Source organism: Accipiter gentilis, chromosome 12, assembly GCF_929443795.1.
Source record: "Accipiter gentilis chromosome 12, bAccGen1.1, whole genome shotgun sequence".
Taxonomy (NCBI): Eukaryota; Metazoa; Chordata; class Aves; order Accipitriformes; family Accipitridae; genus Astur; species Astur gentilis.
In genome coordinates this window covers 7,207,956-7,222,376 of record NC_064891.1, presented here as the reverse complement: position 1 = coordinate 7,222,376, position 14,421 = coordinate 7,207,956, and the positions used below count along the sequence as shown (strand labels likewise).

At 37.3% G+C, this 14,421-nt stretch overlaps 1 protein-coding gene across 7 annotated transcripts in view; it reads right to left on the bottom strand.

Moving 5' to 3' along the window:
• RAP1GDS1 (Rap1 GTPase-GDP dissociation stimulator 1) overlaps nucleotides 1–14,421 on the bottom strand; it is a 103,514-nt gene that overhangs the window by 31,665 nt on the left and 57,428 nt on the right. For 6 of the 7 annotated variants that reach the window (XM_049815336.1, XM_049815337.1, XM_049815339.1 and 3 more), the window contains one exon: nucleotides 12,018–12,143. In XM_049815336.1, coding sequence (XP_049671293.1) covers nucleotides 12,018–12,143 — 126 coding nt within the window. Of the gene's footprint in view, nucleotides 1–281; nucleotides 310–12,017; nucleotides 12,144–14,421 lie in introns of those variants that run through there. The other variant, XM_049815343.1, reaches the window with a different exon arrangement.

Sequence of the window (14,421 nt, the reverse complement as noted above, 5' to 3'; positions counted from 1 at the left end):
ACTATTTAAACTACAGTTTAGAAGTCATTTCTACTTCAGAAATGATCCTGGTCCTCCAAAGATGCACACTGTTATTTAAGGGTGTATATGGTGAGTAAACCCACAGGCTGGTATAAATTAGGTAGGTGTCTACGATTCTGGTGATGATGGCATCATAGCTAGTTAAATAACAACTAAGTACAAGCACAGAAAATTATGTTCAGTATAGTGACGTACTGAATGGTTGCTTGAAAGCTTGTCAATTTTTTTCTCACAAAAAAGGTATGAACACCCCATATTACCTTTGCCTATCATATCTTTACATCATGATGGCCATGCTGCTGCTGCTTTCCAAACAGTTCTTTGCTAAGTCTTTGTTACTGTATCTTCATTCTGAAATGTGAATTTTGTGTTTCACAATACAATTTCATATGTAATAATATTTCTCACTAGGGGCCCCATATTGGTTTGCAGACTCAAAATGCCTAAAATAGATTTAACCTTTAAAAAGTACCAGAAATCACAAGTTACCCTGTTGTTATAATGTTTATTATACATGTAGGCTTCAAAAATGTACCCATTTCTTAGATAATCAGCTAAAAAAGTATTTGACGGCATTTCTTAAAAATGATCTTTTGGGCTTCAAATTTAAGATTTGTACTTTGAAATGCTCTGGTTTTGTCTTGCAACTGGAAATCTGAATTCTCCTTTCTCCAATTCATGTTCTACAAAAGTTTATTGGTGTACATAGTTGCACTGGTATAAATGGTACAAGTCAGTGAGGGAAAGCATTTGAATGGTCAAGGTCACTGATTTGTATAAACCAAGCCTCCAAGACAGCAGCTTTTTGTGACATGGAAAAAATACAGTATTTCTTTTAAAATTCTTTTACTCTACATGCAATTGGGTGTAATGATCAAATCATTTAAATGACATACTCCAATTTTACTTTAAGTGCTTCATCTTTATTACATTTGGCTACAATCTGGCATTCTTATTGACCAAAATATTGCTTAGGTTAGACCAGTGCTTTATGGATAACATTTTATTTAATTATTTTTTTAAAAAGATGAACTAATTTACTGTAACCCAAGGTGGGGGAAGGAAGAGTTCTTTCCACATGTTCTATTTTTATTTTCCTCTATTTTTTAATTAGGTCCTCTTTGCATGGTTTTTTTACTGAGGCATTCATCTGCTCCTGCTGCTTATTCTTTCACTTGAAGTCATAATCTTCTGTGATATCAAACTGGCTGCTGCAGAGGGAATTATGATGTGACATACAGAAAATTATGACCATGCGTGGGGAAAAAACAGCAGGAGTAGAACTCCAAAGGAAGAAAGGTCCTGCCTACGTTTTCTCTCTTCTTAAGAAAATAGAAAATATTCAGAAACACTGTTAGAGGCAAATGCTTAGTTAGTGCAAACCACGTTATCTATGTAGACATTAGGAAAAATATTGCTACCTATATAAACTGGGAATTTACCTTTTTTTTTCCTGTCTGAACACTGTAAAGATAAAACTTTTAATGAGATGCTGTCATTCAGTTTTAATACTTGAGCGTACTTTTTATCTTCTATCTGTTTGTGTATGCTTTTAAATCAATGGATTCTGGATCCTGTCAATTCTTTGACTGCAAGACTACAGACTACAACCCTGTTACAGAACACAAAACAGCACTGCATTAATTTTACTTTTTCAAGGAAAGTAAGCTTCATGTAATTATATTGCACTGTCATTGTTTGCTGCTTTTTCCATGTCTTCTGTGCACTTGTCTACAAGGGACAGGACACAGCAATTCTGTATTTTGAGATTCATGTTTTAATAATTTGAAAGATTATTTTGGGGATTGCTCTGTTTATCTTGTACTGAAATTTCCTTTCCCTTTATTTAATTCCTTCAGGAATTATAAGACTCTGGTTACCAGAAGTACAGTTTTGTTTTGCTTATTGATTAAAATCAATCAATATAGCCTTAACATTTTTGCTTTATGAAGAAAAAATAATCTTGAATTAGTCATGCTTGCTTCAGAGATAAACAGAACAGTCTTGTAATCAGTTCTTCTTAAATTGCTGGCAAGTGTCCTCAGCCCGAAGTCCAGCTGCATTGAGGGTATTGTCTTGTAAGTTATTCTTTTAGAAATTATTGCTAAAATAGTAAATATGTAAACAGTAAACTAGAAATGCTAACAGAACACTGTCTTTTAATATAGTGCCTTCAAGGACTGAAAATAATCTTTTTTGAATAAAACTGTTGCCAGCGTATTTGCTGGCTAATGACAACTGATGCAGCAGCATACTGGCCCTCTTATGCAACTGGTTTATTCTAACAAATACAATTTTAAAATGTTGTATCCAAATGGAGATCTAGGGATATTTTTGGTAGACTCCTTATAATATATTCAATGTGTGGACCATAGGATATCAACGCCAACAAGCCCTAATCTCTCTCATGAGTATTGTGGGATTTCTTTTGTCTACAGAGTCAGGAGTTTGGCAGAAGATTTGAAGGGATGGGTAAATGTGCCAGTATCGCAATCTCCCTAATGTTATGCTTGAGGCAGCAGTCAAATGCAAGCCAGATTCAAATCCACAATTTAATTCCAATAAAGTTTGCTTATTTTTCATATTCCTCTTATGTCAGATACATACGAGAAAAATCATGTGTTTCTGATTTCAGACAAAAGAACAGTGATGAGTTTACTGTTCAAGACTTTTTAATACTTCACTTCCAGTCAAATTCTACTAGTGGACCTAAGATTTCAATATAACAGCAGAAATGTTTTTAGCAGCAACAAGACATAAAAGACCACTTGTCTCAGTACTGGCAGATGATTTGTTCTGGATTCCAAGGAGATTTTAGTTTTAAAGTGTAGTAATTTCCACTGCTGAATTCTATTTGAAAATAAAGAAACCAACCAGTAAGAAAAAGTTCTACTAGATACGTAAAAGTCAGGTAAAGGCCCTCGAAGTTGAATGTAGCACTTCCCTCTGCCTTCCTTTTCATGTGCACTGTGCTTACAGTAGATTCTTCAATTGATTTTATAACTCTATGCAACTCCTTAGTAATTCCATTGCAGTCAAACAAATTACTCTAGGTTTATGAGAGCATAAGTCAGAGCTGAAGCCAGCCTATGCTTATTATTTCATACAGCATGAAATAAATCATGGAATCCAATTCTACAGTAAAACGTCAGGCAGTTTTTCTACACTGGTAAGTAGGCATTCATAGCATCTCATGCTATTAACAGAATAAACCTGCACACAGCCATTAATTTAGAATTTTTACCCCAGGCCTTGAGTGCGACGTTATCTCTCAGCTTCAAGCTCTCCAAGAACAAGGGTGTGAACTGAGCGTGGCACGGTGACAGTCCGGTGCAGAACAGGGCTATTCTGCTGGGTGCTGCTGAAAGGAGTTTGGCAGGAGGCTTAGCCTGGTACTGTGGGAGAGCGGTACTGCTAGCTGAAGGAGCTCCAAGGAGCTGTGGGTCTCCGCCAAAGCTGCCAGAGGAGCAGTCTCAGAAAGCGTGTAACCTACGGGGGTTTGGAGTAGACTGGGAAAAGCCCAAGAAGCAAAAAACCAAACCAAACAAAAAAAAACGCCAACCCACCATAAAGCGTATTTGCACATCCTACTGGGCCCTGGGAAGAAAGGAAATTATTCAGAGAAGTGAGAAAGTAACGAGTGGCCCTGGGATCTAGGAAAACCTGGGGTGAGTCTCGGGTTTGGGGTCAGTGCTATCCTTGACCAAATCATGAAACCCAGGGGGAGTGAGAGGTCCTGGCCGGCTAAAGCAACTCCAAGCAGCAGCAGGCAGGCCTTTGCTTGTTAGTGTGCAGCCTGCACGGAAGAGCCGACCTGTAGAAGATTCTTGTATCCGAAAGGTTGTAGGGTACAGCCTGAGACAGACCAGCAAAGTGTTTTGGTTTAGGAAATCTTTTGCCTCCTTAGCAGAAGGCAACCCCCTCATTTGACCGGAGGGCAACTAGCAAGGCACTGCGACTGCAGAACAGCCCACACTCAAGAGGCCAGGTGGTGCCAAGAAGTGGTTGACAAACTGGACGCTGTCTCAGGTAAGTGACTCTTTTCTTTCAGGGAAATGTGAATGCTGTTCTAGACAGGGTATTCAGTGCACCCACCATGACTCCTCAGGCCATTCTGCTGGCTGGACAACTACCCAGTCTCAGGATCAAGGAGGCTTAAAGATCAAATTTGTTCATACACACTGACACCTCATGTGGCAGGAACACAGCCACACTGTTATTGCTAAAGCTAACCATCTTGCTATTATCTGTATCTAACTCTTCTCTCACCATCTTTTATCAAGTACTTAGACTGCAACTTCCTCTGGTGAGCACTGTCTCTTGATCATATTAGTGTTCAAACAGTATTATAAAAACCCTCTAACTACATAGAGCCCTGGTCGCCTGGCTGAGACATTCAAGAGCTTCACTGCATTAAGGAATAGATTTTACTAATATAGTTCTTTGTCAATAATGTCCAATTTCTGTTTCTGGAGAGTTGCACAATATTCCTTAGATATGAACACAACAATTGTAACTGAATTTAGGTGGTTTGCATGTTGTATGTTAACTCTATGCTGTTATCACACTGTATGAAATGCTGTGCACTGCATGAAATGCTGTATAAAACCAGATGCCTGTGTAGGTATCATGTAAACAACTAAAAGGCTTGGCCCGTGCAATATATGTATGGTGCACACAGCGTTGCAAAATCTGCAGAAGTGGATCTGAGAGTACAACAAAATTATATTCTATGTTATTATTTAAGAAGCTATGATTACATAATTAGACTGTATTAAAACACGAAGTTAAAAGGAGAATGATGGCTGCAAGTGTAAAAAAAAAAAATAAAATAAACACTTACTTCCCAATTATATGTAAGCAATGCTTAGCAAGATGCTAACAGATTCTTTCTTCTGTTTTCCGTGGTAATTCAGCTGATGTTTTCCACCATTGCTGATTTAGTGACAGTTGATATTTCTAGTCACATAATGCCTACTTTTCTAAATAAAGTAGAATAAGCTAGACACTTTGGCCGTGTCTAGACACTCAACTAACAAGCTTTGTTTTCTGAGGGGCTTGAAAGCAACACGTGACTGCAGTTATCTATAAATATGAACAATTTCGAATACCTTAAAAGGCAAAGTGAAAAAAGACAAAAAAAGGGAGGTTGAATTGAAAGGAGAAGAGTTACATATCTTGTGTTGTTCAGTTATTGTTAGTGAAATTCTAAAAGCTTTTCTTCCTGATAAGGAATTTTTTTAAGTCTTCATAAATATTAGAGGAATTCCAAGTTTTTGCCTTTCCTACTTTGTTTAGCTTTGAAGTATGAAGAAACAGCTCAGTCCTTAACCAAAGTTTGAATCCTTAACTTCTTTTTAGGACAGCAGCAAGATCTCGTGAATAAAGCAGAATTTCTTTCCAAGTCTCCTCATGACCTTCTTTAAGACCCTGGAAACACCTTCCATCTTTTTTTTATTATTATTATTTTTATTTCCTTGTTGCCTGTGGCTTCTATTTTGACTGTAAATTAAGCAGGTGTCTCTGAGCCTGTTTGAATGTGAGCAATACACAAACTTTACAGACTGTGAATGAAACACTGCAGGGGGAGAAAGTAAGGAATCAGAAAAAAATCTGCTTTGTTTCTTAGATTTTATTTTCTTTGTACCTGTACTGACAGAATTCTGACCTACTTACTCTGCTTATTCAAATAATCTTCTTGGAAAAGGCAGGAAGAGGAAAAATATTTGCACTGCGGAAAATAAGCAGAACCTATCATACTTTTACTCTTTAAAAAAACCAGAAAATCAGACCTCATACCTTCATCTTAAAGAAGGGAAAAGTTGCAGATCTATGGCAATTTGGGCTTGGTTCCTTTTTATTATTATTATTATTATTATTATTATTATTATTATTTTCCCCATGTGGGCTCCCGTTAAGTTTTGGCTTAAGTCATGAGAATTTTGCCACTTGTTTCAGTAGAGTTAATATTTAGAATGTAAATTTTAAAAAGAGTGATAGCCTGAGAATAAGAATTCATGTTTTTCATATCACCTCTCGAATGGCTCTTTCTGATGCTCTAGGAAGACTTCCTCATCATTCAGATTCAATTTAGGCCAGCTATAAAATAAGTAAATTAGAATAATATTGCTTAACAGCTTCCTAAGAACATTCATGATTAATTGCTGATAAGTACTAAATATTACTGTGAAAGTATGTGTTGGCATGCATATGGTATGCTTAGTTGCAAGCTGATGCAACGCTTGTGCTGCAGAGGCTCAGAAAAAATACTGCATTATCAAGGACTTCTAATTTAAAAATGCTATAGTTTTCTACGACTATGACGTGCCTCAGAGAGGACAGATCTAAAGGTAAAACACTATTACCATACAATTTAAAACTAGAATTTTAATTCTCTGCAAGATGTTCTAAACAATCAGTTTTCAAGCAACAAGTTAAAGCCTCTGGTCTCAATTTCATGATACTGCTTGGGAAACAGCTTAGTAGGTGACATTTGCATTTGGTAGGATCTAGTAAAAAAAAAAAAAAAAAAAAGTGAAAATTGAAAGACTGTGGTAAGATGCTGCCTGGCTGCATGAATCAGGGTGACCTTCATAAAAATTATTAGCCAGTAGTGTGCCATTATCAACACCAGTTGCGTTCTAGGATTCTGCTGTTTTTCCATATGGTACTGGAAAAGATTATGCCATTTTTTTTTAACAAAACTGTATTTGACTTCTTTCCAGTATGTTTAATTCTTAAACGTCTGGGTTTCTGCTTTAGATCCTGAAATTAACCTCTTCTCCTGAGAGGAGATGTATGTAGCTGTACAACTGAGTAGTTTTTCATTTTCATACTTAACCTTTCTTAGCAGATCTCTGTAAGAGGTCTGTACATCCTTATAGGATGGGCAGCTGAGTATATAGAATTTATAGCACCTGTAAGGTCTTTTTAAGAAGAAGTGGTATAATGTTCATGGTCTGGTGTTAAGGCTGGGATCAAGAGACATCTGGGTCTATGTGAAAGGCCACACTGCTGAAATTCAGCGAGGAGTCTTGCCATCAATACAAGTAAGACTGGGTGGATAACAAAGAAATGCACAGCTTGGGAAATGAGAAAAGGATCCAGTAAATTTCCTGCAGAAAAATGTAGATAAGCAGCTGTCAGAGGAGAGACTTTAGGGAATGCATTGGTGTTTTTAGTTTCTTTCCAATTCTATAGCTGTTTATATCATGAAGTATGGTTGGTGAGAACACATACCCAGGCTTGTAGTTTCATGAAGAAGCAAGGTTGCGGATGGGTGCAAAAAGCAATAGCTTTGAGAGTCTCCAAGGAGGTCTCCAAGCTCTACCATTAACATGGACATTATGGAAGGACAGAATGGGAAATTTTTCTTTTCCTTTACAAGGTACATGAAGAGCTTATTTCCCTTTGATAGTTTTCAGAATACATGGATGCTTTAAATAGCAAAAAGGAATTATTTTCTAATGGGTAAGAGTCTAATCTAATCTCAATTGAAGTTAATCAGAATGACTCCCTCTAGTCTCTATGGCTACTGAATCAGGCTCTAAATATTCTAGCTTTTCACTTCCTCTTATAATTATCACTTTTATAGTATAATTATGGTAGCTTCTATAGCATGCTCAATGCTATATAAAAACACAGGAAAATAGTTTGTCGATAAATTCAAAAGTGAAGTGTGTAACAAACAAACTACCTGGGGAAAGATCACCGAGATTAAGATAGCATGTGCATCACAAACTTAATTATAAAAAGTATTGTGAGGCTATTATCTGCTAAGAAAATACTACTCTTTTTATATAGCATCATCTGCCATTAAAATTCTTGACTAAAATTTATCTGGTTGGCCTGATCTTTCATCTATACAAACTGCAATACTGTGGGGGGTGTCAGAGCAGGACAGAGACCTGGCTACAGACAGGTTTTGTCTTTCTCCCACATACTCATGTGGGTCTTAGAAGAAGGCAGGCCTACCTTGAAAACTGTGGTCTCGGTCTCCCTGTCCCGCAAGCACTCAATCTGCCACATGATTCAAGTCACCAGAGTCTTCCCAGTCTATTGGGAAAGAAGCCAGCAGAGAGAGCTGAGGTGTGTACTAGCCATCAGGTTGTTCGTGAAGTGATCACAAGCTGCAATTTGGATAATGCTGTTCTTTACCTTAATATTCCAACTGCCAGAGCCGATGGTAGCAAATGATTTTTAGGCTTTATCTACAGCAGAATTAACCATTCTGCTCTGACTTAAGACGTTGCTTTTTGTAGCAAGAACCATGTTATGTTAAACATAATCTTTCCCGAACCACGGAGATGTGATCTTCATGTTGCATGTGGAACCAAGGTGCAGAGGGATCTTAGAAGAGTTTTGGAGGTATACCCTATTAGTCTGTAACATCTGTAACAGCCCTAAATGAACAAACTTACTAAAGAAACAGCACTGGGGAGAATGGCAGGGGGGACTGGAAAGAAAGACAGTAGAAAAGTAGCTGTAGTTTGATTCGTGGATAAAGACTGGTGAAGCAGCTACTATAGGTCTTATGCTCTGACTGGACAACACCTAAGAATTTAGCTTTGATTATAAGTGAAAAAACGTAACTGGTGGTTAAAAGGAATGAGTGTGCTAGGAGTTTTGCATTTAGTAATATAATTCAGACAAAATTCTCTCCCTAAGTTAGGCTGAGGAGTCAGTTATCTGGGGATACAGAAGTACAAGCAGCTGTACTTGGTACAGGATGTAGATACAGTGGGGGAAAAACGGGAGGGAGAGGAGGAGAGATCATGTCTCCATTTCTTTGCTTTGTACTTTCCGCTTTGACAAAACTTTGGGGGCTAAGGTGTATGTGGCGTTTAGTAGATAAAGCATATAGAACAATTACAGGCTGTACAGGAACATGCAGTAATGTATCTGTTCTTAAGTTGTAAGACAGCATTGAACAGTCTGCATACTGTGATTAGTTAAATTCATTGCTTCTGACTTAAAATCCTTTGGGCTGCCTCAATTGTTTCTTTCATCTCTGCAAGAGGAAGGCTGGGAAACTAGAAGCCTCATCAGTACTAACAAAGCTTCCTTCTACTCTGCTTTGCAATTATATTTGCCTGTATTCTTGACGTTCAGAGACTCACATAAAGCAGATGTCTTCACAACATAAATACTTTAAAAAGGATGCTCTCAAGGCTGCTTGGATAAATTTGACCTATTCTTTCCTCTTTAACTGTTTATGGAATGTGTTTAATTCTCTGTATTTTCTTCCATGCTCAAACAGGTGGTTCAGTATTATTTTAAGGGCCTAACACTGATAAGCAGCCAGACAATAACACTGTGCATGTGTATCTCAAACTTAATAGAGAAGAAAATCTGTCAGTCACTAAGTCAACAGGTTTTCATTTCATGTTTTCTGTGAGGACATGAATCTGTTCAGTAAGGTCTCTTGCCAGCAAGTGTGTAATCTCCCTTTTACCTTGTGGAAGGTACAAAACCTCTTCCAGCACTGGGACTTAGCCATGAATTACCTTTCCACAGCAGCTGCGTTCCAGGAATAGCCCCTCCTGAATTTATGTGGAAATGGTTTTGCCTTCATGCAGCAACTCGGGGATCTGTGAACTCTGAGAAACCACTGTCATTTTCATTTATCACAAAAAATTTCAGGCAATCCTCTTCCTCTGTTAGGCCACTTTTAAGGGGCCTTCCCTGTAGGAAAAGCAATTTGTCCCACAACTTTTATCCTGCGCCATGCAGACTTGTCTCAAAAATAGAGACCTGATTAACTCCTTTTTGCGCAAACCTTCACTAAGCAAGGTGATGCATGCTTGCTGGGATGAAGTACAGAATAATTGGGGCTTTCAATAAATAGAAATGTTTCTATGAGCCATTCAATATGGGCTTGATTTCATAGTTTCAGCCTATCATTGATTTAGGACTTAAAGACCTTCCTCATTACTGCATGTTACAATTACATGGGCAGTAGAAGTGAAAAAATGCTCATGTATATAGTAAAATATAGTTACTGATGTATTTCAAGTTCCTATATGAGTCCCAATTATCAGAAGGGTAACAGCTGTTTTTGTCTCAATTGAAAAGAAAAAGACTATCAATACATAACAACATTTATTATTAGAACTATTGGCCTCCACACCTTGTCTTTGTTATACTTTAAAGCTCTTTATTAGGCAAAAAATCATAGTCATAAATGAAAATATATTAAATTTTATAGTAATAAACATATTGAAAGTATTTTTCCTACACATACACATAACCACTACACATTAAGATAACATAAAATAAAGTCAGATAGGGTGGATGTAATAAATAAGCACTGTAAAAATCCTTTTCCACTCAAATCCAAGATGCTAATCTTGATTTTTGTGACATTTTATTACACTTTATTCATTAATCTTACTCAATTACACAGGGAAGGTAGTGACTGTCCTCCCACAGGAGCACAGCAACACATGGCCTACAGAACACATCACTGCCTGCTGTAGATTTTATCAGTGCCAGCTTTGCTCCACAGAAGGGCAACACAAGGCATGTAGTACAGCTTTTCTGTACTGGATAAATCCTGCACTATAAAAGCCAGCAGTAGTCCACAATACCTGATACTATACAACTATTTTTGTGTGTCCTTATTGTATTTCATGAAAAAATGTGGGCTGAACAACAATGACATGAATAGTTATGTAGATTTGACTTATATGAAATAAACCAGTGCCACCTGGGAGTGAGCTTTATATCACATATGACCCTGAAATAAAATATAGTAAATAAATTATGTTATAGAAAGCTCAACAGCTTCTACTTGAAGTTTCCATGGGGAAGCAGCTGTTCAGTTGATTGGTCACCTTAAAGAAAATCCTAAATGAAAGAATTACACATTAACATCCTCAAGCAGTAGTTGTCTGTAAATGAAAATGCCAGCATGGAAAATCTGATTAACTTCCCTGAGGTCAAAGGCAAGGTAATTTAAAACAATATAAAATGTAAATTTCCAAATTAGGATGAAAAAAAGTAGCAAGGAGAAAGGCTACTAATAATTCATTTTTTTCAACAGACAATATTCAGAACAGCAAAACTTTTAATAAATGCAACACATAGTACAAAGAAAATTTCTTTGCCTATGAAATAAGCCACTAAATCTCAAGAAAACAAAATGCTTTTACAATTTCATCTCACTTCCCATCTGCAGACATCCATAGGCTTCTAATTCCTTCATGTGCACAGAAAGATGTTCCTGGTGTCTCTGCTTCTGGACCATATTTATCGTGCACCGGCTTTTTATCAAAATATTTAAAGTTAAGGGATAATGAGGCTGCATTTTCAAAACACTGCAACCACTGTTTTGGTTTTGCAAATGACATATCCATGCATGTAATCAGCACATGGAGTCACAATTGCATTTCAAAACTCAATTGCTTGGCACTGCAAAATTTATTGTGCCCACAAAAAGCTAAAAAACCTCACCAATCACCTTCCCCCACCCCGTATAACCCCTGACTACAAAAAACACCAATCTGTAATCTTGGAGCAATTGATTGGCCACATAAGAATTCTAAGAATCAGCAACATAGCTCAGGCATCATTTCAGCCACATATGTAGCTCTGCACAGCTTAGAGACTGGTAGAATATGAATATTCCCTTCGGACTCTGTCCCCTTCTGAGACATTCTGAGGAAAAATTAACTATTCAGGCCTCTGTGTATGTAGCACCTGCTCCTTGAAAACCTAGCTCATTATGTTTAAAAAAAACAAACCCAGGATCATAAGTCTTTTCTATTCTTATACCCAGTTGTATCATAATATTGAAATAGTTTTTTTAATCTTTCTGTCACAGAAGCATAATGCAAGTGTGACATTCAATTGTCCCATACAATCAGAAGAGTCATGTGGTAAACTAAAATCAAGAAGAGGAAAATGATGCGCCAGTACACAATGTACAGAACACCAAAACATCCCCCTCCCTCCTACAAGAACATTTACAAAATATGGCATATTTCAACACTCACGGCTATCGTAGCATATATTGCCCAGGGCACGTCCTGTTTGAAGCAATACTTCCTGGTCTTTGCAGTTTAACAGCTGCACCAAAGGAGGGATCAACCCAGCATCCACACATGGGTTCCGCATAAATTCTGCAAATAATGCAAAACCTGTTAAAGCAAGCCAGCTATTTTCAGTTTCATCCATTCTAGTTACTCTGGCATTGCAACTGGGCCTTTTGTGAGAATAAACATATGCATAGACAACCCATGTAAGTTCTCATGCAAGCTTCTAGAGAGTAAGCCCAAGTTGGGACTGGGGCTTATCTTCTTTCCATTATTTGTTAATTTGGAAGGAATTAAGAGTATTTAATTGACTTTCATGAAAATTAATTTAACATACCTCAGACTGAGCATGTTTCTAGCAGTATAAAGAAGTGCTGAAAAGACCACTGAATTCACAACCTTTTTTTCCACCCCAGCAAATTCAACATAAATTAAAGTTACTAAATAACATAATAGACGACTTAAAAACTAGTATTCATACTCCAAAACGAGCAGTATTTTTTACTCTCTGTTCCCTTAATTAGAACTCCTAAAAAGGTTTTGCTTTAAAAAAAGGGGGGAATTAAAGCTAAGTAACAGACTCTTTATTTGGAAGGTACGGAAAGGAAAAGAAAATACAAAAGAGATTACGTAAACCCAAATGCCTGTACCTTTTGACAGTCTAACTGATGCCTACCACAGGAGGACAGCTAGAGGACCCATCCAGTGGGAAGCTCTGCCTTTCTGTCCTTCCTTCCTGCTATGTCCCCCAGTCACATAGAACCAAATTATTATTTCACATCTGTGCAAGTCATAGACAGAGAATTATCCTGGTGTCAGAGAGATAAAGGACTGGTCTCCAGAAGGAGCTATAGTTAGGCAGGCACTGGGCTGCACATTTTACAAGGTAAGTTTACAGAAGCAACCCCCTGATACACCGATAGTGTTACTTAATAGCTCACTACAGAGCACCCTTCAGAGATGTAGCATTGTAATAGGCAAAAGGTCAATACATTTTTCATTTGTTGTGAATTGCAAATTATGTCTCTTCCTATCCTAGACTATGTTGGATCTTCCAAAATCAGTTTACCTTTGTGTTACTTAGTCATTTATGAGACAGAATGAACCAGGGTGTGCAATCCCCATAAAAAGAGATGAGAAAGTTTTTCTGATTCTGGATCAACAGAACCCCTCATTCCAATAACTCAAAGATTTCATACAATGTTTGAAATACAAATACATCTTCTTAAATGCTCCCTTTGTTGCACCTATTACAATGTTCTTTGATGTTTCTGTAGCTACAAAATCTTTTGTAGTTAATCTTGCAGTTTTATTTTAGCTGAAGAAATAATTGTCACAGAGGTAAGCAATCCTCACGTGATGATAAACTTTGATATATCAACAAGTGGAAGAAGTACAATCAGCAACATCTATACAGTTGTGCAGGTCCAACAGAAGATAGTAGTCAGCACAATTGACCCACCTTCCTAAGATACTGTAACATTTTAAGAGGGTACACAGATGCTACACTGTGATAAATGGTGGTGGTATCCATCCTAAGGAACAGAACAAGTATCAGATACATCTGTTCTTTAAAATTGGTCTTGCCATGTCCTTGTAACTTTTTACCTATTTCTTTATCACCCACTTTCATCTTCATCTCGATATTTATTTACTAAATGTATGTATTACGTTCCTCCCTCTGTCTTCTCTGTCCTCTCAGCCTCTTCCTCTCTTTGTTGCCTACAAAAACTCTTCTCTGTTCCTCAGCTTCTCCCAACATCACTTTCTTTTACACCCACTAGCTTACCATAGTCTGCATCATCAGTCAGATTTTTAATTTTTTTTTTCTCCTAGTCTGTGACAGGAAACAGAACTTGTTCTCTCCTAAAAAACTGGGAGGTCTCAGCCTGTTCTGTTCTATGTTTAAGTTCTTGCTCATGTGGTGAAAAGGAGTAAGAAACCTTTCCTCCACCCTCCCTCCATTTGGAGTGAGCAGAAGCTTTCCGTCTCCCATTCAGCAACAAAGTAATTAGGCAATATGCTGAGCAAACTTGTATTTATCAAGGTCATGTAAGGGCAAGAAATAAAAGAAATGGTGCTATATGTAGCAAAATAGATCTGTGAAACAGCAACAAAAATGTGGCAACTGCAACTATATTTGCAGGCGATAGTACACTGAAGTAATAGAAGAAAGATAAGTTAATCAAGAACAGAGTCATTTAGAAGGTTTCCACTAACCTGGCTGGGAAATGAAGCAGATCCTTTGAAGGAAATAGTGAAGAATCGCTTAAGAAGTTAGGAGGACAACCATTGAGGACAGAGTAACATAAAGCAAAGGAAGACAAGATTTCAAAAGAGAAATGTAATTGTGCTGTAGTATTAC